We start from the raw sequence: 27,985 nt of genomic DNA, 5'->3' as shown, positions 1-27,985 counted from the left end.
GCTCAGGGTGGAGTCTACTTGCCCCTCTCCCTCTGCTTCTACCCCTGCGCTCTCTCTCTAAAATAAATAAAATCTTAAAAACATAGACTAGTATAACGAATTCCCATGTACCTATCACCAATTGCAACGCTTATCAACTCAGGGCTAATCTTGTTTCATCTGTATCCCCTCCCCACACTTTGCCCTGCACTAGAATATTTTTAAAGCAAATCTCAGATACCCTATCATTTCATCCACAAATAAGAAGCATGCCTCTTAATTTCTAAACATTTTCAGAGTTATCCTTTTGTTACCAATTTCCAGTTTGATTACACTGTGATCAGAGGATATGTTTTGTGTAATTCGGTCCTTTAAGATCTGTTGAGGGTCTTATGTACCCTAATATAGAGGGTTTATGTACCCTAATACAGAGGATTTGGGTGAATATGTCATGCACATTGTGAGATGGTTGGGTGCAGTGTTCTCCAGACTTCCATTAGGACAAATATGTGAATCATGTGATGCTGTTTTTCTGTAGCCTGATTTTTCTTTTCTCCTCTCCTCTTCTCTCCCCTTTTCCCTCCCTCCCTCCCTTTTTTTTTTTTTTTTCTTTCTTCTTTTTCTTTCTTTCTTTCTCTCTCTCTCTCCTTCCTTCCTTTTCTTCTTTCTTTCTTTCTTTCTTTCTTCCTTCCTTTCTTTCTTATGTACTGGGCTCAGGGAGCTGTTCTGGGGGCGAGGGAGGCCAGTACACACAGTACTTACCCTCAGGCACAGGAGCTAAGTTTCTCCCCAAACAGCAAGAGACAGATTGTAAAAATGCCACAAGGAAAGAGACACACACCAACAGATGCCCCGTTGGCAACCAAAGACAGCTTCCTGGTGAAGTTGGCCTGGGTGCCAAAGGTGGAGTCTGAATTCCAAGGTGTTGATGGCGAGACCCCGGGAACACATGGAATCAGGGGAGCACAGAATGACCCAGGGGTGTCCCCACTGGGCCAGAGCAGTGGATACGAGAGGACCCTATTCAGCGAGTCACACTTCTGAAGGTTTTCAGAGAGCAACACTGTCCGCCAAGAAAACAAACAGCCAAGTGTGCAAACTCAAGCTCTCCACAAAACAAAAATATCTCTCAATGTATGTGCTATGGGCACAAATTCCCAACCCCCACTCAGCATGCAGCAGAGAGAAATAAACCAGCACAGAAGGCGTGAATCTTATTGGCCTTTGAAGCTTCAGTTAAATAGAAACTGTAGGTCATGCAAAGTGACACCCACCACTCTCAGAAGTGACACCTACTGCTCAAAGTTCTGATATAAAGAAACAATGACCACATCGGCCACTAGTTTAAGCGGCTGGAAATGCCTTCCTCATTCACGCTGGATTTGGTACAGGGGGCTATTATTTAACAAATACAGATTGGAAGGCAAAGTCTTTTAAACATAAGGCTCAGAGCAGGGGGGAAGAAAATGCATGGACTTCTATAAGGAACGAGAACCCCTGTTTGTTGGGAAGGTCACCTCTGTCCAGAACCTTCTCCGTCTCCACCCTGCGACCAAGTCTGGTTCAGTTCCCACCCCCCTGCAGCCCCCCCCCCCCCGTCAGCCAGTGAACACTGGTCCCTCCTTTTCCTCAGGGCTACAAGAGCTCCCCAGTGTTCGTCCATATTTGGTGGGGAGATAAAAGCACACGTCAGCCTTCATTGCTACGAACTGGTTGCAGACGAGGAGTCTTATCTCCTCAAAAGATTTTGGAGGCTCTTGGAAAGCAGAACGCCTTCCACTTTACCTTTGCATTTCTCTGAGTGTTTGGCACGGTTCTGGGCACGCGGGAACTGAGTTCCCGAGGATAAAGGAATGCAGCTGAAAACCTGTCTCTCCTTAGCAGTTTGGCCCAGTGGTTCTCTTGATTTCAATCCCCCCTCAACCCTCCGCCCCCCCATCACGAAACACTCTGAGGGCTGCTTCTAGAAAAGCAACCGTCCAGAGAGTCTGAGGAATTTGGTTATAAATATATTTTAAAATTAACCTGCTGCCTGGGTGTCTGTATATATCTGTCTCTTACTCACACGCCTTATATTTTTAATCGCGAGCTTTTCAGTCATCCTCCTAAAATGAGGCTTTCTAACCCCCCAGCTGCTCCCCCCACATCTGCCCCCTCACAACCCCACTCAGACCCAAGCCAGCTGTGTGTCTGCTTAGCTAGAAAGAAAAAAAAAAACAACCCTCAATAAAACCCCAAAACCTAGGCTCCAGGAGTCCTGGTTTCTCTGCTCTTGGCTGACTTTTCTGAGGGGCCCTGTCCTGTATCTCTCCCTCCTGCATTTCCGCCCGGGTGACGAGGCCAGTCGCAGAAATAGCTCTGCCTCAATTAACACCTTCTTCATCGGGGAAAGAAATAATTAGGACATCCCATATTGAGCAAACTTCACAAGCCCAGGAGAGAAGGAGTCAGGAGGAGCAAGAGAAAAGGAGGAAGAAAAAGGACATCTTGAATAAATGTTCCCTACTGAGTTTTCCTTCCCTCTGGGGTGGTCTGGGGCCAGGGCTCCACCATGTGGGGGTCATCAGGAGACGGTGGATAGGAAGCCACTCCCGGACAGAATCTTCTTCCCAGTGAGACAGGCCTAAAACCCCTTTCATTTCTCACAGGCGATCCCCTTCAGCTTCACCATCCACTCTAGGTCCATCCCCTGAATTCATGGTTCCCTTGTCCCATGATTAGTGCTGCCAGCCCCGCATCCGCACCAAGATGGCCGGTGGTCCCAATACTGACATACAGGCTTCTGTCCTCATCCTGTTCCATTTGGTTCTTGGGCTCCAGAGAGCAAAGGAATTTGGGGAGCAGGAGATTTAACGGAAAATGTATCCGGAAGCTGCCGGGTCCCCCGAATGTGTGGATATTGGCGGACACCGCCCCGCCACACCGCTGATTCAGAGCTGAGTCCCACAAGTGAGCCTCCTGCCTTCCTGGCTTTTCTCTGCCTGTCCCCCCACCCATTTCTTGACCCAACCACTGAGGAGTTGCCATTCGCACAGGACCCTGCTTGCGCTAGGTTCTGATTGTTGGCATCATGCCTCCCAGCTGGGTGTCTTCAAGGCACATTCTGGGGGAGGCCAGGAGGACCACCCTTTCTATTCCTTTTCTCCAGGTAATGGGGACTGCCCCCCCCAAAAGCAATCAGACCCCTTCCTTCCTGACCAGGCTGCCCCCTTTCTTCCTGCTTGAGAACACAGCACGGGATGCGGTCCCCGCAAGGTTACGAGGTGGAAGAGGCTGGCACCCTGTCCATATCCTGCTGTTTGCCAGGCCCCCCCCAAACTCCCACCTGAAAACACCTTTCATGCCTGCTCCAGCCCAGCGTGCAGGTCAGCCAGCCGTGCCGGGGCATTAATGCCCACCCAGGGACAGTCCTTATCAGTGTCAGACAGAAGTTGGTGGATAACACCCTGGTTCCCTTGCCCCCTGACTGGGATGGCTCTGAGGAGCTGAGGACCGAGCCCCAGCTGCCCACAATGGTATCCTACTTGATAACACTACACCCCTTTACTAGATGTCTTCCTTCCCTGTCTCATGTCCCCACTCCCCTGCTGGCACTTCCTGGGATCACTTCCCAAATAAACCACTTACCCCTGGGACAGCTTCCGGGAGACCCCAATGCAAGGCGCTAGAACAACCAAGACCCCAAGGGCTACCTCACCCCCAGCTTTGCCTGCAGCACTTTGGAAGGAAGTTCTCCCAGCTGCCAGGAGAAAGAAGCAAAGCCCTGCATATCCCTTCCAGGAGCTTGTCCCCAAGGGAGGAAGGTTGAAAACAAAACAAAACAAAACACATCATGCTGCTTGGACCTACCTGTCCCCTCTTCAAAGCAGGTGGTATGAAATTTTCCCATATAAAATTCTAACCCTATGATTGCAAAAATAAGGATTGCAAAAAATAGGAGGAGGCCGATCTGCAGCAGGGGGATCATTGCCTTCATGATCGACTTCAGGACGACTTGTAAACCTGAGAAGACACAGAGAGAGCCCCCATGGCTCTGTGAGCAAGCACCCCAAACCCTAGGAACCCAGAGTACACGCGAGGCTGGGGGTGGGGCAATGATGAGGGACCACACTCGCTGGTCATCATAAAATGGGAACAAGCTCTCCTAATATTTTAAGGCACTTCTTATTTTAAAATATTTTTAAAGTATTTGACATATGCTCTCATTTGATGACATTTTAGGCAAGGAAGGAGTGGAAATGGATTGCTTTCTAAGCCATATTCCTGGGTGTTGGGAAGCTTTTACCCAGAGCAGGGTGCCTTTTCCTAATTTTTCCCACCAAGAGGGGGCGTCTTTTCCTAATTCATGCAGAGGCACCAGCAAGGCTAGCTGCACCTCTGCACGGGGAAGACAGTCAATGTCCCAGTTCCAGTCCTGAGAAGCCAGACATGATTTCATTGGCTTCTAACACAACCCCATGAAGTGGGCACCCGTGTAAAATTATCCCCATTTTGCAGAGCTGGGAAGCAAGTCTGAGAGAGGTGATTCATCCAAGGGCGTCAGAAATAACAGAGCCGGGACTTAAACCCAGGTCTGAGGGATGTCAAATGGTATGTCTGTAGCCACTGTGCTATCAGGAAAATGTATGGTTAAAATTAGGGTTCAAACAAAAAGCCTAAGGCCTTGCTTCTTGATTAGAAGAACTTCACACGGCTCATGATTAGCACCTCCTGATGGGTGGAAGCCACAGGGACCCGCAACGTATGGGTGATGCTAATGGAGGTGGTGTGGCGGAGTGGTTAAGGCTGGGGACACTGGTTGTGGTTAGTGCCCAGGCCGGGTATCCTCCACCTCTGCTGTGCCCCCCTTCCAGCTGCTGCGGGTGTTGGCTGCTAATAGCTCCCAGCTGCCCCTCCTCTTTATACAACTGCCTTTGGTTATCAAGAGCTGCCTTACCCAAGCAGCCACTGTCTTCTCGGCATTCCCCACCCACCGCCCCCAATAAGTGACCAGAGAAGGATGAAAGGCCAGCAGTCCCTCTGCCTCAGGTTCGAGGATAACTCTGGTGCTACTCACACTCCAGAGCTCCCCACGGGATCAGGTTGAGACTACATCCTTGCTCGGCATCTTTCCCCATCCCATCCTGCTGCCCTCATTCTCTCTCTCCTGACGGCACTCTCCAGATAAAGCAGGGCCACCTAGGCACCTAGCTAAGTCTGCATCGAGGGGACCCGACCTAGTCATCTACTTACTAGCAATGTGACCTTCAGCAAGTCAGGTCACCATTCTGAATCTTGGTTTCTTCATCTGTAAATGGGGACTGGAATAGCACCTCCCTCTCATGATTAAATGAGAGAGCACATATCTGGCAAAGTACCACCAGAGGTGGTGAAATTTTTGTTAGTATTAGCTTGGGGATGACCCTTAATGCAATGCTGGCAGCTCCTGGAATCCTACAAACACCTAAGCAGAAGTGCCTTCTTTCTACCAAAAGACCTTGCTGGTGGTCGTCTGGGAGATCTCACTCTTTAAATCCAGATGGCAATGAACCTGACAAACGAAGCCAATGAGATGTAAAAGGGAACTGATAATAGAACCTACATCACAGGCTTGTTGTGAGGACAAATGAATTTTTAAAATGGCAAATACTTAGAACAGTGCCTGACACATAGTACGTGCTTTTAAAATTAGTAGTAGTAGTACTAACTGAGGCAGTGGACAGAAGGTTGACCCTGTTTTGCTTTGGTTTTTGGCAGCACAACCTGCATCTGACCCTGAATATGGCAGCTGCGCCTAAAGGGTGGGGCAGAAGCACCCTTGGAGGAGGAGAAAGCAAGCAGATGGGACGAGTATGGGCTCTGGAGCTCATCACTGTCAAGTTGTCAGAGCTCAGGTGCAGAATTTAACCTGTCTGAGCGTCAGCTTTTTCATTTGTAAAATGTGTTCATTGGGTGATTGGGAAGACAAACTAAGATAATGCATGTAAAGTTCTCTCTACAGTGTCCAGTATGCAGCAGGTGCTCAATAGATGGTCACAGTCACTGCCACCAGTGTTACTGGCCAGGCTCGGGGTCACACTTGCTAACACCTAGTCCTGCCGTTCTCAGCCACATGACCCTGCTCAAATTATTTAGCTGCTCTGAGCCTCAGTTTCCACATCTGTAAAATGGAGATATCAGCACTCTCTCCCAACATCACAGAATCGTGAGTACTGACTGAGATGTATCAGCATGGCTCCTGACAGACAGCAGGTGCTCAATAAACAGGTGCTGTGGTTATAGGTGAGGCTCCTGGCTTGCTTCCAGAAGCTCATGGAGACCTGCTACCAGGTTCCTGGGGGTCCCTTGGGAGCTTCCCCCCCAAGAGAAGGCTGCCTTGGCACAAGCTGGGAAGCAAGCACTCAGGGGCCACTTCTGAGATGTTCTGCAGAGGGGAAACTGAGGACTCCCGGGACCCCTGAGCAGACCCCTTGCCAGGGTCGGAAACTCACGCACTTGGGATTCCAGACACCAGCTTGAGCGGCCTCAGCACTCGAACTGCCCTCAGCGTCCGTAGGTCAAACTCCGTCCCAACTGTCGCCAAGATGCTGGAAGAAAGAAGCCAGAGTGGAAAACAGAGGGTGGGTTTCAGGGTCAGAGGGGAATGGGATTTGATGTCGTTTATCGGCTAGGTGACCACAGGTGGGTGACTTTACTTTGCTGGCCTCAGTTTCAGGTTCCATGTTAACCGTACCTGCCTTATAGGATAAAAGGTGATTTATAATGACCCCAACAAGGTGTGTGGTTGATGGTGGTAATAAACACTGGATTGAGAGGAACAGAAGCGTCCTGTTGCACATGGTCAGGATGACGTTCAATATATTTCACAATGCACAATCGGAACGAATCGTGGGGAGGCCCAGGGGTCCTGGGGAGGGGCCAGGGAGAATGGCAGACCCTTTGGAGCTCAGCACCCTTTATCAACTGGCAGGAAAGTGGTTCAGTATTAGGAGCCCAGCCTGCATGGGGTTCAAATCCCAGCTCTGCCATTTCCCAGCTGGGTGACTTTGGACAAGCCAGGACTCCTCTCTGTGCCTCAGTTTCCTCTTTTATAGAACAGGGATAATAATAGTACTGACATTGCCTCAAAGAGGTGTGAGGATTAAATGGACTGATACATGTGCTGTGATCAGCATGGTGCCCGGCACACAGGAAGTGTGCTAAGCTACTCGGAAATAAATGAAAAGGAAAAAAAAAAAAAAAAACACCACAGGAAACCAAACCAAACAATGAGTGTGGCTCTGCTGGTGTGCAGCTGAGGGAGTGTGAGGAGGCCGGTGTGGCTGGCTGGAGCCAAGCCAGTCAGGGTGACAGCAGGAGGAGGTAAGGGCAGGGTGGTGACGGGCAGATCGTGCAGGGCCCTGTGGGCCATGGTGCGGACTCTGGTTCCTTCTCCAAGTGACATGGGAGCCATGGAGGGTTCTGAGCACTGGAGGGTTGGGACATGACATGAATTACAAGAAGGCCCCCTAAGGGGCAAGGCCAGAAGCTGGGAGATGGCGGGGGAAGGGGCCCTGCACTTCCAGGTGAGCCGTGGCGGGTCTGGGTCAGGCTGCGCTGGACACAGGGGTAGCACTGAGATGAACTTGACCCCATCCTCAGGTGACCTCACAAGTGGGTGAGGTTCAAGCATGAATCCCTCCGGCCCCAGGCTGCAGGAGAATGAGGAGGACCTGAATACAGACAGGAGGGCTGGGGACAGCATCACCACGGAGCCCAAGTACGAGGAGGTAGCACAGCACAAAATCTCAGATCTAGAGTTAAACCCTGGCCCTGCATTTTCTCATTGTGTGGCCTTTGTCCTAACCTGTTCAAGCCTCAGAAATGCAGATAATCCGACCTCCCCCTGGCCCACTGCAATCCTAAACGGCACCTAAGATGTACTATTTTTCATCCTCCATCCTGGAAAGTTGAGAAGGAATTAGGAGGGGATGGAACAGGGTGGAGGGGGGTTGCTGGTGCAGGGAAGGCTTCTGTGGCCAAGAAAGCACCACAGAGACAGAAGCTTTGTTCAGGATATTGGCGGGGAGAAATGGGTGGGCTGGTGTTGGAGGCTGTGAACTGGAGGCTGAGGAAATGGGTCTTATCCTGTGGACAGTGGGAGTCATGTAAGGTTTCAGAGCAGGGGAGGGATGTGATTAGGGTTGGCGTGGTGAAGACAAGGCTGACAGCTGACAGGACAGATGGGCAGTGATGGAGGCAGAGCGAGGAGGGAGCGGTGAGAGCAGGCCAGCGTAATGAGGGCTGGAACTAGGACAAAGGCAGTGGGAGTACAAAGGAGGCCCCAATTTAAATATAGCTGCCATTGATTGCTGGGCATCAGGGAGCTTGCCTGGGCCCATCAAATCCTCCCTGCATCCCAGCAGTCGGCAGGATGAGTCCCATTTTCCAGAGGAAACTAGAGCCTGGAGAAGTTACTAATGCATGGAGGTCCACACCACTGAGCAAGAACTCAAAGCCAGGAACCCAGTTCTCCACCTCACATGGCTCGTTAGATGGGGTGGGGGCCATGGTGGGAAAGGCAGAAAGGAAGAATGGCTTCCTGGTTCTGAATTAGCCACTAAGCAATGGCCATTCATTCAATGAGGGTTTACTGAGCACCTACTATAGGTGCCTGAGGACACTGCCATGCACAGAGAGACAATGGGAAAACATATGATATGCCAGATGGTGGGAAATGCTATGGAGAACAATATGGCAGCCACCAGGGCTTCCCATGGAAAGATTGAGCGTGGTGGGATGGGAGCAAGAGGACTCAAAGATGCCTGCAACGTTTTGGCCTGAGCTACCTGAAGGATGGAGTCACTGTAAATTGAGATAGGAAAGGGGTAGGTTTGGAGGAAGATCAAGACTGGGCTGTGGACACGTTGAGTTTGAGATGCCAGTTTTCTGTGACTCCCTTGTTAAAACCTTCCATTGGCTTCCATCAGGCTTAGAATAAAATCCAAACTCTACCATGACCACAAGACTCCCACTGACTGCCCTGTCCCACCACATATTGGCCACACTGATCTTCTGTTCCTCCAACAGGAAAAGCTCCTTCCCAACATGGGAATGTTACATTGGCCGTTCCTTCTACTGCAAATGCTCGTCCCCTCAACTCTCTCCCTCTTTGCCTTGATGGCCCTCTTCAAATCCTTCAGAGCTCACATTTTGCCTTCTCAAAGAGGATCTCCCTGGCCCCTCTAGCTAAGGAGATCCTTCACTCTCCAGAATTATATTGCTTATTAAGCTGTATTTATTATTCACCTCTTCTTCTAGAATGTGAGCACCATGAAGACAAAGATTTTTTTTTTTTTTGTAGTACCTCTAGCACCTTTTATGGTCTAGCAGGTACTCAATAAAAATCTGGCAAGTGAGAAAAGAGTAGTGGAAAACAGGGTTATGGTAGACCAGATATCCTAGGGTAGATAGGTCAAATGAAAAAAGCCAAGGGCCTCCAGTGGAATGTTGGGGAAGAGCAACATTTTAAGAGACAATGTGTTGAGGAAGGAGCTTGGTGGAAAAGAGGAAGTCACGGAGCTGGGAGGAGACCCGGCAGAGAGGGTCATTCCTGGAGGTCAAGTTCAAAAGTGTTTTGAGAAAGGCGAGGCCACTGGTCTCCAGAGCAGCCCATGGATGAGTTAGGTGCAAAGGATGAGCAGCATCAGGTCACAGGGAGTCTTGCTGTGGCTGATGGCTGTAGAGAACAAGAGAAGATGAACCAGAAACAAGAGACTGGATGTGAGAAAGGAGGATTTTCAGGGTGGGAGACACTAAATATGTTTACATGTCCAGAGAGAGAGGTCGATAATGTATCCCTTTGCCTTTAGAGCTCAGCTGCCTGATATGGTAACCACTAGTCACACACAGCTATTTAAATATACCCTTAATTTAATTTAAGTTAAATCAGACGTTTAGTTCCTCAGTCGCACTAGTTGCACTTACATGTAGCTGTTTAAATATATACTTAAATTAAATTAAATTAAATTAGACATTCAGTCCCTCTGTTGCATTAGACGTATTTCAAGTGCTCCACAGCCACATGTGGACAGTTGATTTCCATCACTGTATAAAGTTCCACTGGATGGCACTGCTCCTGCATGTCCACCCCACCAGGGCAGGAATTTTCATGTTTTGTTCACAGCTGTATCCCTGGTACCTAAAACTGTGCCTGGCATACAGTAGGTGCTCAATAAACGCTTGTTGAATAAATAATAAGGAAGTGGGACATAGGAAAGCCTAGCAGTAACTAATAGAGTATATTCTAGAAGAGATGGAAGGCTGGGTAGGAGACAAGACTTGCCTTAAACTAGGAAAAGAATCACGGAAGATACTGATGGTTGTTTATCTAATAGGCAGTCCTACCCCTTCCCTTGCCAGTGGAGTCCGTCTTCCATCAAAGAGTCAGAAAATGCCCAATAGTCTCTTTTCCCCAGGATTCCTTTCGATGGGAGCACTGGTCACATGACTGGGTCATGTGCCTAACAGGACCTGAGTGAAAGCCTGCTGGGAGCTTCTGGGGAAGAGTTTCCCTCCCTCAAGAAGAGTAACATGGCAGGAGACATTCCCTCCTCTTCTTTGGCCTGACAAAGACTTTTGTGTAGACATCCTGGAGCAAGGTGGCCATCTTGGGACCATGAGTGGTAATGGTTACCAGGAAAGTCCTTACACTGGAGATGAAAGAGTGGAAAGATGGGAAGGATTCCTTGGGGACATCACTAAGCTGTGAAGCCAATCCTGCAACCAACCACCCGGCCTCCAGACTTCTTGTAATGTGGATAACAAACATCCTTTCTAGTGGATAAGAACCAGGCAGCTTAGGTTCAAATCCCCATTCCTCCAATCACTAGCTGTGTGACCCTCAGTTTCCTGAACAGTAAAATGGTGATGACAGTCTTACTTACCCCGATAGGTGTGGGGGTTTATGCAAGATGCTTGGAACTGTGCTTGGAATTTAGTAAGTCCTCCATAAATGTTTGCTTTTTTCTTCACCATCATCATTTTTATTCTTGTGTTACTTGTGGCCAAGTTATACCAGAACCCACTGATAAAGGCAAGTCGTTGAGTTTTTTCCTTTGTCAGGTTGTATGCTTGTTGCTTTACATACTGAGATCCCATTTTATGCCCCAGTATCTTTACCAGGTGAGTGTTCTACTCTCATTCCATTGACAGGGAAACTGAGACCCAGGGCGTAGCTACTTGTCCACAGTCACACAGCTAACATGTGGTGCCTGGCTCCTGAGTCTGGCTGTGCTACCTCCACCTCGCTGCCCCTGGTTAACTCCACCACCCCACTTACCCTCTCCCTGGACTTCAGCCAAGCTCATTCCTCCACTAACCCAAGTATAGAAAGGAGCTAGATTTTTCTCTGCTGGCAGGAAGTCAGGATGTCAATAAATATTTGTGGAGGAGCAACTACTATGTGCCAGGTGGGTAAGGAGGGAAACATGTGCAAAGGCCCTGGAGCTGGAGAGACCTCATGGTAAAAGGTGAGATTACTGGCTGAGAAGGAGGGGCGGAGGACAGGAGAATGACAAGGAGGTATCAGTTCAGTCAGAAAGCAGGAGAGAGAATGGGGGCTGCTCTGGATCCCCGACCTCAGGTTAGAAGAAGCACCTGCCAAAATTGACAGGGTCAAATCTTCCTGAGATGGGTACTTAGAAGCATAACTGCTTCTCATGCAGTCTATATTCTTGCCATTCATAGACTGTGTAAATCCTCTTCAAGTTTATTTTTATATCACTTGGCTTTTACCTCCTCTTGGGGAAAGTATTTCTAAAATTCCTTTTAAAAAATCTTCAAACTGGGAGAGTCAAGTCAATTGCTCTCCTCAGTTCATGGCATCTTTCCACCTTTGGTCTGTGCAGTGCTCCTCTCTGTTCGTTCATTCATTCATTCATTCATTCCCTCTTATCCCCAAACCCTACTTTCATTCGTCTCCCCCGAGAGACAACCAATATAATGTTTAATTTGGTCTTATTGGAGTGCATTCTTGCAAAACATGTGCTTTATTTTGAGTGCTTATATTTTTAACTTACATTGACGGCACGAAGTTAAAGCATATTCTGTTGTTTCCTGTTTTCACCCAGAACCATGTTTTTAAGCCCTATCCTGGGTGGTCCATTATATGTGCTATCTGGAGCTTTCACTGGGCCTGGGGCTCTCCATAGGTGCATCCGCCACATCCCCTTCTCCAGGGATGGACCCCAGGCAGCCTCCAGCTCCCCCCAGATGGTGCTGTAGTGAACATCGTTGTACCGCCCCTACAGACCCGGCAAAAATCTCCCTGGGGTGGGTGCCTGGGAGCATAACTGCTGGTGAGTCTGACTTAACCCAACTTAGCACAGCTGATGACCTTCCACATGGCCCCCCCCAGGCCACAGGCCCAGGAGTCGGGCAGGAGCTTCCTCTGTCCTCACATTCTGCTGACCCTTGGCTTATCCATGGTGCTGATTCTTCCCACTATGAGAGGCATACAGAAACACTTGCTGTTTTAATTTTCATCTTTCTGATTACAAATGATTTTGAGTACCACGTCATATACTGATTAGCTTTTCAGACTTCTCTTCCCTAATCTCCCTGATCACAGTTTTTGCCTGTTTTCCTATTGGGGTTGTGTGTTATTCTTGTTGACTTGCAGACATTGCCTTGTATAGTCTTAATCAGTGCTGCCCAATATGGCAGCCATTGGCCACATGCGGCTATGGACACTGGAAATGTGGCTGGTGGGTGTGAGGAGTTGAATTTTAAATTGTATTTACTTTTAATTCATTTACATTGAAAACAGTCGCATGTGGCTAAGGGGTAACATAACAGCAGTAAAATATTAATCTCTGGTCAGTTATTTTTCCACCATCCTAGGCACTATTTACAAATCCTACTTTAGTTTTTCCCATGCACTATTCTACAGGATTTAAATATTACAAATATCAACTTGCTTATAACTCCTAACAACCCCGCAGGTAGATACTATTCTTTCCATTCTACTGATGAGGAAACGGAGGCACAGAGAGGTTGAGTAAATTGCCTGTGGATTCACAGGAAATGGGAAAGGAGGATTGGGATGCGGGCAGTTTGGTTCCTGTCCCCATGATGTTTTTATTCGAACAGAACATTAGTTTTCATCTAATCCATTATTAGTAGTATTATTTTGCCTTAGAGTTTATGCTTTTAAAATCCTGTTTAAGAAGTCTTTCCCCTACTCTGGGCCACACAGATATTCTCCTGTGTTTTCTCCTATGAAGGGGAAGTTCTTTTTTTTTTTTTAAAGATTTTATTTATTTATTTGACAGAGAGAGACACAGTGAGAGAGGGAACACAAGCAGGGGGAGTGGGAAAGGGAGAAGCAGGCTTCCCGCCGAGCTGGGAGCCCGATGCGGGGCTCGATCCCAGGACTCTGGGATCATGGCAGAAGCTTAACGACTGAGCCACCCAGGTGCCCCTGAAGGGGAAGTTCTGACCACTGACGCGAGGTCCTCTCGAGCACCTTAACCTCTGCACAGAGCCGTTCTTCCACTTTTTTAAAGTAGAGGATTACACAAAAGGACACGTTTCTATTTTCGGTGATTCCTGAAGCTCTCTTAAACCGCACTGTTTTCTTAAATAAAAAGCAGGAACACATGTAAAAACCCCAGAAAGAGCGAGGTAAGTGATTCTAGAAAAGATGGGCCCTCCAGAGGTGTGAGTTTGCTGGGGAAAAGGGGATGGCGGCTGAGCCGAGACAAGCGGGTTCAGAGGATCGGCAGGTCGCGGGCCTGCTGAAGGGCACCGTCGCAATTGCTCGCTGATCGCAAGGCTGGAGGAGGGAGTAGAAGGGAAACCTGTCCCTGAGACACTGGAATGAGAGCGGGGAAGATAACGTGATGACTCAAGGGGGCCAAGTGTCTTCCACATGGAGGGATCTGTCCAAGTTTGCAAGCAAAGTGTACCAAGTCAGTGTGGAAGGAGAGCCTGAAGGTCCAAATGAGACATCCGATGGAGTAAAGCTCTCGAGGAAATGGACGAGTATGTTTTCAATTTAATTCCCAGACATTTACCGAGCATCTCCTGAGGGAGAGGCACTCCCAGATCAAAATGAAAACAAAAGCTCAATTCTCGCCTGCAGCTGGTGGGAGCTGAGACCATTCCCACCACTGCACAGAACTGTAAGGGCAGTTTCCACCAGAGCTAAACGGACTCCTCCCGATGACCCAGAAACCCCAGTCCTGGGAACACCTCCCGCCAAAGACAAGCATGAGAGCGTCAACAGTTCTCCGTAATAGCTGCAAAGTGCAGAGCACCCAAATGCCTATCACCCGTGCAGAACATGCAGCCATGACTTTGAACTCTGCGCAGCTCTGGCAACAATACGGGTGGATCTCACACACACAACAGCAAGGGAAGGAAGCCAACAAGAGTGTGCCATGTGATCCCATGTATTTACAATTCAAAAATAAGCGGGACTAATCCATGCTGTCCTATGTCAGGGTGACTGGTGACTGGAGGGGAATGAGAGGGTTTCTGGAGGTTGGGGATATTCTGTTGCTTGATTTGGGTGCTGGTTATATGAGTGTGTTTAGTTTTGGAAAATCACTCAAGCTGTACCTGTAATGTGTGCTTTTCTGCGTGTATGTTCTACTTCACTATAAAGTTGAAAAAGCAGAATCAGAAGGAAGGTAACATTTACAGAGGCTTGCTGGGGGCCAGGCAGCGTGCATTGTTTTAATCAATCCCGTGACGACCCTATGAAGTGGGGCCTGTCATTCCTTCTACTTTCCAGATCAGAGAGGTTGAGTCACTGCTCCAAGACCACACATCTGGTACATGGCTAAGCTGGGTTTTGGTCCCACCTCCCATACATTTCTAGTTACTCTGCAACACTCCCCAGGCTTGAAAAAGTAGAGGCCATGGATTTCTCTAAGAAAGAGGAGAAAGGAAAAAAAAAGATGATGATCCTGAGGAAATTGAAAGGAAGGGAGTTCATGAAAGTTGGCAAGATCTCAAGGAATCAGGGGAAGATTGGAACCAGATGTGGGGTGAATTTAATAAGGCAGTGACTAAAGATGAAGACATGTTGAGGGATATTGAAGAGGAAAGAAAGGAACCCTTCTCACTGGTTCTCTCGAGACCATTCTGACCTCAGTAATCATTTCCCAACATGGCAACAGCTAACACCTTATATAGTCCTACTTCTCCATAGCCCCATTCATGGGCATTGTCATCATGGCAGGTGGGCTGACACCCATTTTGATGATGAGCAAACTGAGGTTCTAAGAGGCCAAGAGATCAAGGGTCTGAGATCATACACCACTAAGTGTCAGAGCTGACCGTGAACTGAAGCTTTCTGACTCTGCCTCATGGGGTAAGCCTCCAGCCCGGCAAGCAGCTCACTCAACCTCCCTGCTTCTCCCTCTGCTCCTTTATTCAGAGAACCTCCTCCCCATGGATCCACAGCTCTGCCTGCCTTCAGAACTGCCTCCTTCACTGCCCAGCCTCACCCCTGACTTCTTTCTCTTCCATCCCATAACCTGCAGGGGCTCAGGGTACATTGGAGCCTTGCCATGATGGTGGAAATGTTTTATGCTGAGCTGTCCAATATGGCAGCCAACAGCCACGTGTGGCTAGTGAGCACTTAAAACGTGGCTGAGCAACTGAATTTTTTCATCTGAGCTCATTTTAATTGATTTACATTTATATTTTATACCATAGCTACATATGGCTGGTGGCTACTGTGCTGTACTGTGCAGCTTTGGAGCTGCTTTATAGAGTAGATCACATTAACAAGCGTACGCAGTCGGTCACACATTGGTGCGTGCTTATTATTCCGTTTGCCCCCCACGTCCATTCTCCAGCTTGCACTGTGCCCTGTAAGGCTGACCCCATGTGGACTACATCTCCCAGAATGCTTTGCTCTGGTTCCTGGTTGGGTTTAGCCAATGGGAGGCACCAGCAGAAGGTGAAGGAGAGAGGTTGGAATATTGCTTCCACCCTCTCCCTGGTTCTGAGCCTAGTCCTTCCTGTGTGGCCCTGCCTCGGCTGAGTTCCAAAAGTGTTGGGATAGCAATGGCTTCCCTCATGGGATCTCAACATTGCTTACTTGTTTCCTTTACCTGCCCCCACCTCTTTAAGGAGTTTCTTCATGACTACTCTTCATTTGAAACCATCTGGTGGGTGAATTCTGTTTCCCGTGGAGACCTTGACCAATAAAATGAGGGAAGAATGGATGATCCATGCAGACTGCCCATCTGAGTGTTCTGAAATCCCCCAATTTCTGAGACAAAGGTTTCTGGAGAAGCAAGACTTGAATCTAGGTCTCCTAACCTCCAGGCACAGGGATACTCTGTTGCCTTTTCCAAGTAAGTCTTCAAGTCGGGGGAAAGACATTTCATCAGGTTCTTGCCTCACCCCACTGCAAAGCAAGAGCAATTCCTCACCGTGGGAAGCCCAAGAAACAGAGGAAGTAGAAGAAGATAGGAGTGTCTGAAAGCTGTCCTAAGGTAGGACTTCTCAGGGGAAGATCCAGGAAGATGTGGAGCTCAGTTCCCATTGTTCTCAGTCTCTCTTCTTCCCAGGCACTCAGCTGGACTTCATAGCGCAGCCTTGCTGGTAGACGTGGTTCCGTGACTAAGTTCTGGCCAGTGAAAGGAGAGTAGAAGCCATGTGGACTACTTCTAGGCCTGGTCCAGAAACATGTCCTGGGTGTCCACCTCCATTCTTTTCCCTTCTGTGGCTTCATGCCAAGGAGCACAGAGACCTTGGAAGCCCCGTGTTGAAGATGAGGAGCCACTATATGGAAGGAGCCCAGGTTTCTTCCTCCCTGCTTGGAGGAGAGCTGCCCACTGTTTACGAATATGTATTTTGGACTTTGTGTGCAAGAACTAACTTCTATTGTGTTTGAGCTCTTATACATCTTGGGAGTTCTTTGTGACAGCGGCAAGCACTTATCCAATACACGTATTAGTATCTTAACTTATCTAATACACAGTGACTAATACACTTGTGCAGCTAAAATGTCAGCCCCGTGAGGCCACAGATCTGTTTCTTGTTCCCTGCTGGACCCTTAGTACATGGTAGGCCTCAATAAATAAGTATTTGGTGACTGAGCTGTCAGCTTCAGTTTTTTTCAGCTGAGTGGAAGGCAGAAGAGTAGAGCAGATGTGAACTCTGGCTCTCAGGTGGGAAGGGGCTGGGTTTGTATCCTGACCAATTATTTACTGTCTACTTTGGGAAAATTCCCAAGCCTCAGTTTCCTCATAGGGAGGAGAGAGAATTATATAAAAGCTTTTTGTCTTTGTGGACAGTGGGAGAATTCAATGTGACCATTCATGAAAAGTGCTGAGCACACCGCCTGATGCATAGTAAGCCCTCAGGAAGTAGTGGTCACGATGATTTGGACATTTGTTGTTCTCTGGGCAAACCAAACTCTGAAATTGTCACTCCTATCAGGTCTGACAAATTTCAGGCCCCGAGGTATGGGTGGGGGAGGGGAGAGGCAGGGCTAGAGCCTGGGATTATAGCCAAAGACCAACACAGGAAATGCTATTCTACTCCCATGATCCTTCTGCTGTCCCAGGAGGTCTTGAGACTCCATTTCTTATCCTGACCTCAGACTAACTCTGTGGGAATTAGACCCGCTGCTTCAGGGCTTGGAGAAGCTGCCTCTGGATCAGGGGGCCCCACTGGGGACCCAGAACTTGGAGAACCTGGAGGAGTCCTCGGGATTAATGGAGGAAACGAGCCATAGTTTAATTCAGGGCATCCTACATTTCGGGGGTATTCTTTTTATTACAACCAGCCTGGAGGTATGGGTGATTGGACACATGCCTTGGGCTGATCAGATTTTTCTCCCGCATTAATTAAAATGTGAATCACAGCTGAGTCACTGAAGAAAGAAAACGGTCAATGAACAATTCTGACTTCCTCCCTCCTTCCTTGCTCAGAGAGATGAGTCAGCAGAAGTCCGGATCCAAAAGTGAGAAGGGAAAAAAGTAGAAGTGATGCAGGGCTTGGGGGAAGCAGGAGCAGAGCAGACCTGAATCACTTCATTCTTTGTCTTAGCAGAAAACAAGTCCTCAAGTTCCCGTTCCAAGGCATCGGCCAAACCCCCTACTGAGCACGCCTCTATTTCTTGTTTTACACAGACTCATGGCACCGTGAGTTCTCCACAAGCCCCAGCAATCTCCTTCCTTACTTCCTTCAGGCAAAGGCAGGTTCCTCATCATGCCAGAACCCACCTCAAGTCTCCATCCTTCCACTTCATTTTTCCCACAAAGCCCCAAGCTCCCTTGTGAATTCACACACCATGATCAAGTTTCCCAAGCTAATGGAAGAGTGGGGAACCATGTTGCCTCTGGTCAATGGGGAAGGGTCAGTGGGAGCAAATGGAAGATTCCAGAAGTGGGGGCCCCTCAGGATCAGGGTGGCTATGGAGCCTACTAGCTGAAAGCATGGCACCTGGAGCCAGGCTGGGTCTGAATCCTGGCTCTGCGCAGCCCTGGGAGAGTTAGTCTGTCTTTCTGAGCCTCAGTTTCCTCCTCCATGAAATGGGGATAGTAAAAGCACCTACTCGCGATGGTGTGGTGAAGATGAAGTAAGTACCCACTACAAATTAGCAGTGATAATATTCATCACAAAAACGTAGTCCAGGAATTCCTGCCTTACCTCTAAGGTTGCAGGCTGCACAGCACCTGAAGCACATACTCAAGCAGGGATGTGTTGTGTGTGCACAGGTGAAATTTCCTCTGCAAAACAGCCCGATAGCACATAACATCCCACACTTCACTTTTGACTTCTGCATCATGAATTTTCAGGAGGATTATTTTTATTTTCAAATTCTCGAGGGGTTTCACCAATCACCCCTGTCTTGATCCTTTGATATTCAAACCATTCTCTTTTACAGAGCTTGTGGAGTCTTTGTCCTTGTCGATTTATAACCATCCATGATGGATGAACACCGTCCAGGTCTTGTCTGTTTCTGTCTTGGGGTGTGATTTCACAGTTTGCCACTACTGACTTTATGAAACCCTACATTTTTTTTTTTTTCAAGGTTGGTAATTTCAAAGCCAGTCTGCCTTGAACTTGCACTACATTGCAGGATAATATTTAACGATCTAAAACAGCAGTTCTCAACCAGGGGTAATTTCATCTCCCAGGGGACATATGGAAATGTCTGGAGACATTTTTGATTATCATGACGGGGTAGGGGTGGTACTACAGGCATGTAGTGGGTGGTGGACAGGGATGCTGCTACGCATCCTACAATGCACAGAACACAAAGAATGATCTGGTCCCAAATGTCAACAGTGCTGTGGCTGAGAAACTCTGATCTAGAACCTGATTAACAAGGATGTGGACCCAGTGGACCATGGTTGCCCTGGGGTGAGATATTTTGAGTCAGAACTCATTTTTACAAGTGGCCAATTTCTTAGTCACCAAAAAGTGGATTGTGTCTTTTGGGCCCTCAGCCTCCTTGTAACTATAATAAATTTATGCTAAGCTTGAGGCTCTGTAGCCAGACTGCCTGGATTCCAATTCCAACTCTGCCCCTTCCTAGCTATGTGATCTTGGGCAAGTTACGTAACTATTCTGGGCTTCAGTTTTATCACCTGTAAGTGTGGCTAATAATAGTGCCCACTGAATAGGGTTGTTGCATGAAATGAGTTGATACGTGCAAATTACTTAGAACAGTGCCTGGTACATAGAGATTTCGAGGGTGGGTGGGAAGTGGCCCGAATTCCTGGTACAAACATGGTGCAAGCATGGAATGCTGAGTGAAGATTCACATTCTCCTTCCATGGGGTGTCTGGGAAATGGCTGCCAGGTCAGGAAATACATCTCCTAGTCTCCCTTGCATCTAGGTGGGGCCATGTGACTAAATTCTGGCCAGTGGTCAGAAGGGAGGTTCATCACTTCCTGGCCAAGCCCACAAATACCTCTTACTCCACTCTCCTTTTCCACCAACCTGCTGGCTGGGAGCCGACTCTTAGAGCAACACTGGAAATTACATGTTGAAAAAGGCAGAGCCTCAATCACCCGGGATCCCTGAGTGACTGTGTGGAGCACAGCCATACTTTCTCACCTACCCCTCCACCCTATCCCAACCCTCGCCAGCTGCACTCTAGAAGTTTATTTTTCTTATTTTCTTAATCTGGAGGCTTTTGGTTTTATCTGTTATAGCAGCTGGTGTTAACTAACACAGTCTCTTCCCTCAGCATGGCTCTTGTTCTCCTTGCGAGCAAATATCGTCATCTCCTCACCATCTGACCAGCTTCAAGATGACTCTGAATCCTTTATTTCATAGCTTCCCAATGATCTGGCAGATAGGCAGGGGAGAAAGCCCCTTCTCCCAATGGGGGTGGGGAAGGGGGTGGGTTCCCCAGGCGAGGATCTTAATAAAGATCTGTGAGATGCAGGAACAAGAAGGAGCCCAAGGGACCTGGCTCCTTAGCCAAGTTTTGGATCTCAGGCCAATTAAAAGGGGTAAGTGAGGGGGTGCCTGGGTGGCTCAGTTGGTTGAGTGTCTGACTCTTGGTTTCAGCTCAGGTCATGATCTCAGGGTCATGAGATTAAGCCCTGCATCAGGCTCTGTGCTCAGCATGGAGTCTGCTAAAGATTGATTCTCTCCTTCTCTCTCGGCACCTACCCCCACTTGCACAAGCACGTGCTCTCTAAATAAACAAACAAACAAACAAACAAATAAGGTAATGAGTGAGACTTCCCCACATTAAATTCAAACTCATATTCGTGCCTCCAAATGGTAGTAATATGAACCAACACCTCAGTCTGCTCAAATGCTCAAATGTCACCTTCCCAGTAATGCCTACTCTGACCACCCCATTGAATTCAGCATCCTGTACCCCCCACCCAACACTGCCAACCTCCTTACCCAACTGTACCATTTTCCCATGGCACCCTTCACCTAACACCGTTATTGTTTGTGACACCCACCCTGCTAGATCATAAGGTCACAGGTCTCTTCATCACCTAGAACAGTGCCTGGCACAAAGTAGCTGCTCAGTAAATCAATGGATAGGTAAACAGAGAGGGAGGGACTGATTTGAGTCAAGTGCTTGCTCTGTGCCCAGAAAGCCCTAAAAACTTTCTGTGTATAAACCCACCTGAGTACTCACAGCAGTTCAGCAAAATGGAGACTATAATTACCCCCCTCTTTACAGATAAAACAGTAAGTTCAGAGAAGGCACTCAGGCAGGAAGTGGGAGAGCCAGGATTTGAACCCAGGCCATCTGTCCCTGGGTCTAGGTCTTCTGGAATTTGTTTTGTTCAAGCCCATATCATAGAGTCGACATATCCTGGACAAGCGTAAGGGGATCCTAAAGCAAAGCTGTTCATTTAGCCTGAAAAATATACACCATGTTGTACATGGTGTGTGAACATGGCCAGGCCCACAGAATTATGACTGATGACTGTTATAAGGGTGGGGAGGTACATGTTATCAATCCTGGCCCCTTCACTCACCGGCTGTGTGATCTTGGGGTGGGGGGTTTAACTTAACCTCTCTGTGCCCCAGTCTTATCATCTACAAAATGGGTTGTTGGGAGGATGAAATATGTTGATATTTGCAAAGTGCTCAGAACAGCCTCAGAGGCACACACATATGCACACACACACACACACGGTAAGGCTCACAGTAAGTACTATATAAGTGTCTGTGAAAGAAATAATTATCACAGTTCCTGCCTAAAGCTCAGGAGAATGAGCAGGCTACCTGAGGGCAGAGCGGAGCCCTGCACCAGATCCAGGCTCATTGCCACCTGCGGAAACGTGTGTTGGGTTCTAAAGGGCTGGCAGTGGCCTTCCGATGACTCCTGCTAATTTTGAGGACAAGCTTCTCGGTGCTGAAATGATGGTACCAGGCGTGTGCTCCCAGGTCTTCCATCAGGAAGATGTCCTCTCTCAAGGAAGCTGAAAGCAGGAAGGTGCCCAGCCTGCCTCAAACAGGACAGGAAATGGCCCAGAGCAAAACAGAGGTGGTCAGGAGGAGAAAGCACGAGAGCTCTACCCTGCCTGTCCTCCACCTGCCTGGCACGAGGATTTAATGCTGGCTTCAATATATGCAAGCCCAGGGGCGCCTGGGTGGCTCAGCCGTTAAGCGTCTGCCTTCGGCTCAGGTCATGATCCCAGAGTCCTGGGATCGAGCCCCGCATCGGGCTCCCTGCTCCACGGGAAGCCTGCTTCTCCCTCTCCCACTCCCCCTGCTTGTGTTCTCTCTCTCACTGTGTCTCTCTCTGTCAAATAAATAAATAAAATCTTAAAAAAAAAATATCATGCAAGCCCAGTGATCTTTCCAATCTGCAAAGCATGTGTAGCTCTAAAGTGCTTTCCAGAGATGAGCTAACAGTAGTACCCAGGGGCAGATCGCTGACGCCAAATGTGGCCACCCTGAGGGGACATGTGTGGAATTCCATTCGAGAAAACTGACGACATGGCAGGGCAGGGAGAGAGAGGCCCTTAGTAGCAGTGATGATGATGGAGGTGATCTGAACGCATTATTATTGCTGTCATGAACAGTCTCTAATATTTATTGAACACTTACAAGGAGCTGGGCCCTCTTCTAAGAGCTTCACATGGATTATATCAGTTAATTCTCTTCAGAACTGTAGGAAGGAGGAGTATTATTATCCCCACTGAACAGATGAAGCAAATGAGGCCCAGAGAGGTTCGGGAGCCTGCCTCAAGTCACACAGCTTGTAAGAGAGGGAGCTGGAAACAGCATCCTCATCATCCTCACTGTTATAATGATGTTCTGTGTATTTTACAACATTTGCAACCCCCTGAGGCTACTACCAGGCCCATTTTATAGGTAAGGAAACTGAGGCACAGAAGGGCTGGCTGACTTGGCCAAGGTCACACAAGCAGGAGGTAGCAGAGTCAGGATTCATCTGCACGGTCTTCCTCTCTCACTGCCCACACCAGCACCACTGGGCGGATGTCTTCTACAAGATAGCTTTACAAAGCAGGGAAACAGACCCTTATATTAGTTCAGGACTGCTTCAGTTCAGGGTTTGAGCAGGACAAGAGGCTGATACACTCCATATCCACCGTCTGACCTCCAAGTGGGACTGTTCAATTTGGCCACATCCAGTCGGTCCCTTGATATGTGCTGGGCAGAGAGGGTGGTAGACAACCCTGCATCTAGGCAGGGGGACCCCTTCACATACACCTGCATTCCGGCCGTCACGGTGCAACCAGGGTAAACCTTCTAAATAAAGATCTGATCATATCCACCCCTTGTCTGAATCCTTCCATGGCTCCCTTGTGCCTTTAGATTCAAGTCTCAACCCCTCAAAACATGGCCTGGTCCCCACTGACCTCCTGCAGATTCTTCTTTTGCCGCTCTCCTCTTCCAGCATGCAAGCACATGCACACTCTCATAGGCACACATGCACGCACACACACACACAGCTCCGGTCACATTCTGTTTTTTTCTGCCTAAGTTCTGCATCCAGGCTGCCTAATTTTCAGTCTCGGCTCTGCCACTTGGGTGAGTCACTTAACTTCTCTGGGCTTCATTTTTCCCATCAGGAAAATATTTTGCTCACCTATGTTTTTCTAAATCCTAACCCCCAATGTGATGGTATTTAGAGATGGGGCCTTTGGGAGGTGATTAGATCAGGGTGGGGTGGGTAGAGAGACCCTAAGGGGACCCATCTGTGAAGCAGGATGAGGGCTCTCACCAGACACCGAATCTGCTAGTGCTTTGTTCCTGGACTTCCCAGTCTCCAGAACTGTGAAGAATACATTTCTGTTGTTTATAAGCCACCCTGTCTATGGTATTCTGTTACGACAGCCTGAGTAGACTAAGACTAATGACCATTCTCTGCTGGTTTTGTGGAAGATAATGCACACACATAGTATGCAATTCAGGAAAACATAGTGCATTTACTGTGGAAGATAAGTTTTCTCTGTATAGCTAATGCCAAGTCTCTCAGACTCGCCCTACAAAGGCAAACACAATGATTAGTTTCTCCTGCTGCTTCCATGCGGTGCTGAGGGCGTGTTCAACATCGCCCGCGTAATCAGACTGTACCTCTGTGCAGGGGCTATGAGGTCAGCTCCCTGATGGAGAACCGGTCTAACCAATGAGGTCACTTCCACAGATGGGGGCTGAGTTGGTCCAGTTTATGGACTGTTCTTGCCCTCCAAATGTAGTCTGTGTTCTTTTCATCAGCTCCTGGCTTCCGAGGACCTTGCTGGTTTCAAAAGGTCAGACAGGAATTGGTCAAAGGAGTACCAACTTGGCCTGGGGAGGGAGACGCATGGTGAGGTGGCAGTCCCCAGGATGTCCTCGAGGGGCTAGAAAGAGGCCTGGTGAGCCCCGGTTGAGTGGTAGGATGAAGGGTAAAGAAGGGGTGGGAGGCACAGAAGAGGAACGAGGTGGATCGTGAGCTTTTTTAAAATGTATTTTTGTAACTCCGAGTTGAAAATAGGCACACCGACTTCATGCCGACAGTTCCATCTCAGTGACGTATCCCTGCTAGTGGGGGCCTTTCCATTCAGCACGTCTCTGTGGCAACGGACCACTTCTCATTCACGCCATCTCCAGGGTTACCTTGCTTGGCTCATTCATGACTGTTGCCACGGAGACGGGCCCATTGATACAATCTTGATTCTTTGGAACTTTGCTTCCCCGAATGATAGATAGCGTGCTGGCCTTGGGGTGGGGATGGAATCACGGTAGGGAGGGGTGAAGAGAGTTCTGGAAAGAGTGGGGGTCGAAAGACTTAAAATCCAGCAAGAGGAAGATGAAGTGGTGGGAGACGGGGGAGAGGAAGAAATGAACATCACTCATGGCTGACACTGGAGATGGCTGGTCTAACAGACCCATGAGTGCATGGTGTGGCATCTCTGCTGGACTTGAAGTATGAATACAGCAGAGGCTCAGCCATGCCTTTGTTAGCAGCTGTATTACCAGTGCCAGCCTGATCTGGAGTACCCACCCCACAAATATTGAATGCACTAGACTTTGTTGTTCAAGAAACTTCCTTGAGGGGCGTCTGGGTGGCTCAGTCGGTTAAGCATCCAACTCTTGATTTCGGCTCAGGTCATGATCTCAGGGTCTTGAGACTGATCCCCATGTTGGGCTCTGCGCTGGGAGTGGAGCCTGCTTAAGATTCTCTCTCTCCCTCTCCCTCTGCCCCCCCTCCCCCTCCCTCCCTCTAAAAAAAAAGAAAAAAAAGAACTTTCCTTGATAAACTGTAAGAAAATAGAAACATTAAAACAGAACTTCCATGGGCCCCCACCTTACGTCCACTCCCCAGCCCCAGCACTTGTAACCATGCGGTGCCTTCCCTCATGTGGCTGTAGATGACTTGTGTACCCTCCGCACCAAATGCCATCCCTTCCGGTCCACTGGGAGAGATCCCTCCTGCCAACCCTCTCTTTCTGGCATCTCTGCGTTTCTCCTTCCTACTGGGTTATTCCCATCAGCATAAAATCTGCTGTCATATCTCTTTTCTTTGAAAAAGAAAACCCCTGATCTCCACTTTTCCCACCAGCTAACATCCCATCTCTCCCCCTCTCCCCTTCACAGCAAAACTCTTTATGAGAACCATGAGTAATCCCTCTAAGGGCCTTTGCTTCTCCCTCTGCTCAAAGGAGCTCTGGCGAGGATCACCAAAGACCTCCATGCTGCTAAATCTATCGGTCAATTCTCATTTCTCATTTGAATCCACCCATTGGCCTCGGTGGACAGTATCGATCATTCCCCCCTACTCAAAATGCCTTCACACTTCCCCTGTGTGGCGTCCAGGACCCACACTCCCCTCATTTGCTCCTTCTCTGTCTCTCGTGCTATTCTGTCCTCATCTCCCCAGCCTCCTTAACAATGGAGGGCCAGCCCGGGCTCAGTGCTTGGTGCCCCTTACATCCACTTCCGTATCCACTTTCATAGCTAAAAATAACCTCCGCAGGCGGATGACTCTCACATTTGTATCTCCAGGCCTGTCTTCTGTTCCTGAACTTCAGACTCCAAATACTCAACTCCAACACAATAGCTTCCCTCATTAGCAGGCAGGAAAAACTTAGCGTGTCCGAAGCTCAGCTACTAATTTGCCCCCCAACCCCCTTCCCATCACAGTCAATGGCAAATCCATCTTCCCAGTCACTTCCCAATTAGTGTCCCCGCCTCCACAATCCCTTCAGTCTATTTTTGACACAGAATAGGCAGAATAATCCTTTTTACTTCCTTAGTCAGGGCTTCCCTGCCCATCCTAATTAAAATTGCACCCCTACCCCAACATTCTCTCTGTTCCTTCTTGGCTATATTTTTCGCTATATCACTCATCATGATTTATTTACTCTGTATTTCATTTATTAAGTTTATTGTCCATGGTTTGTCTCCCCTCTACTAGATTATCAGCTTCATGAATTCTGGAAACTGTATTGTGTTCCTGGCACCTAGAAAATGGCCTTCCACACAGCAGATGCTCAGTAAATATTTGTTGAAAGACTGAAAGAAGGAGGACAATGAGAAAGAAGACCATGAGTTAAGCAAGGGCCAGTGTGGTCACGACAAAGAGTTTGTCTTTTGTCCTGAGGTTAGTGACTTCAAACTGGGCTCCTCAGAGGTGCCACAGGGACCACCTCACGGGCAAGGGGAATTGAGGTGTAGACTGGGCAGGCACAACTTTCTGGAAAGTCCTTTTCTGCTTCAAAGCTCCTTTTTTATTGCTTTACCTATTGGGATTCGAGTAACACTTCTGAAGTTCAGCTAATAGTAATGTACTGAAGTTAATTTCTTAGTTTTGACAAGGGTACTGTGACGGTAAGGTATGATGGTAATAACACTGGGGAAATTGGGTGAAGGGTAGACAGGAACTCTCTGTACTATCTCTGCAAACTTTCTATAAATCCAAAATTATCCTAAAATTCAAAGTTTATTTTTTTATTTTTAAAAAAGATTTTACTTATTTATTTTATTGAGAGAGAGCAAGCAAGCGAGTGCAAATGGGGGGAGGGAGAGGGACAAGCAGACACTGTGCTGAGCCAGGAGCCTGATGTAAGGCTCGACTCATGACCCTGAGATGACGACCTAAGCTGAAATCAAGAGTAGGATACCTAACCGACTGAGCCATGCAGGCACCCGTATTTATTTTTATTATTATTTTTTTGGTTTTTTGAGAGAGAAAGAGTCTATGTGTGCGGGAGCGAGGGGGGAGGGGCAGTGGGAGAGGAGAAAGAATCCCAAGCTGACTCTGTGCTGAGCGGGGAGCCTGACATGGTGCTTGATCTCATGACCCTGAGATCATGACCTGAGCCAAAATCAGGAGTCAGATACCTAACTGACTGAGCCACCCAGGCACCCCTAAAATTAGAAGTTTATTTAAAGATAAGATTAATTTGGGAGAAAGGGTTCCATTGATTTAAAGGGGTTTGAAGACCACGATTTCAGTTTCTGAAGTGGGAAGTGATTTGACTAAACTTAAATTTCTTAGACGAAAACAGTCTGGTCAGAAGTTCAGACGGTGGGTGAGGGGGTGGGGGGAAGGATGCTGGCAGTGGAAGCCCAACGGGACAGTGGTCACAGGTTCAGGTGGTCCAGGTGAAGGATGAAAACCCTGAACTCAGGAAGGGCAGGGGATGCAGGAAAATGGACGCATGCCTCCCAGACACATTCAGGTGGTGGGCTTGACAGATTTCATGTGGATGAGGGGAGGGAGGGAGAGAAAGAAGGCAATGATGGTGTCCAAGTTCCTGGTCTGGGTAAGTGGGGTGGGTGTGGTGCCACTGAGTAGGAGGGGAAGGAGAACAGGCTGCGGTTTTAAGTGATTTGAGTTGTCTGTTGCTTAGCCATGGAGCTCCCCAGAGAAAACTGAGCACAGGCCTGGAGGTAGGGGTCACAACACAGACTGACTAGATGTTTTCTGGTTTCCACATTCTTTTTTTTTTTTTTTTTTTAAGATTTTTATTTATTCATTTGAGAGAAAGAATGAGATAGAGCATAAGAGGGGGGAGGGTCAGAGGGAGAAGCAGACTCCCCGCCGAGCAGGGAGCCCGATGCGGGACTCGA

General features: G+C 48.3%; 1 protein-coding gene across 1 annotated transcript in view; it reads right to left on the bottom strand.

Moving 5' to 3' along the window:
* The window catches only part of CACNA1A (calcium voltage-gated channel subunit alpha1 A), a 208,045-nt gene that overhangs the window by 106,966 nt on the left and 73,094 nt on the right, over positions 1-27,985 (bottom strand). The window contains exons 4-5 of the mRNA XM_044913037.1: positions 6,454-6,545; positions 3,829-3,981 (exon numbers count right to left, since the gene is read on the bottom strand). Coding sequence (XP_044768972.1) covers positions 3,829-3,981; positions 6,454-6,545 — 245 coding nt within the window. The remainder of the gene's footprint in view (positions 1-3,828; positions 3,982-6,453; positions 6,546-27,985) is intronic.

Source organism: Neomonachus schauinslandi, chromosome 1 (assembly GCF_002201575.2).
Source record: "Neomonachus schauinslandi chromosome 1, ASM220157v2, whole genome shotgun sequence".
Taxonomy (NCBI): Eukaryota; Metazoa; Chordata; class Mammalia; order Carnivora; family Phocidae; genus Neomonachus; species Neomonachus schauinslandi.
The sequence above is the reverse complement of the archived record's forward strand: the minus strand, read 5'-3'. Positions and strand labels throughout refer to the sequence as shown.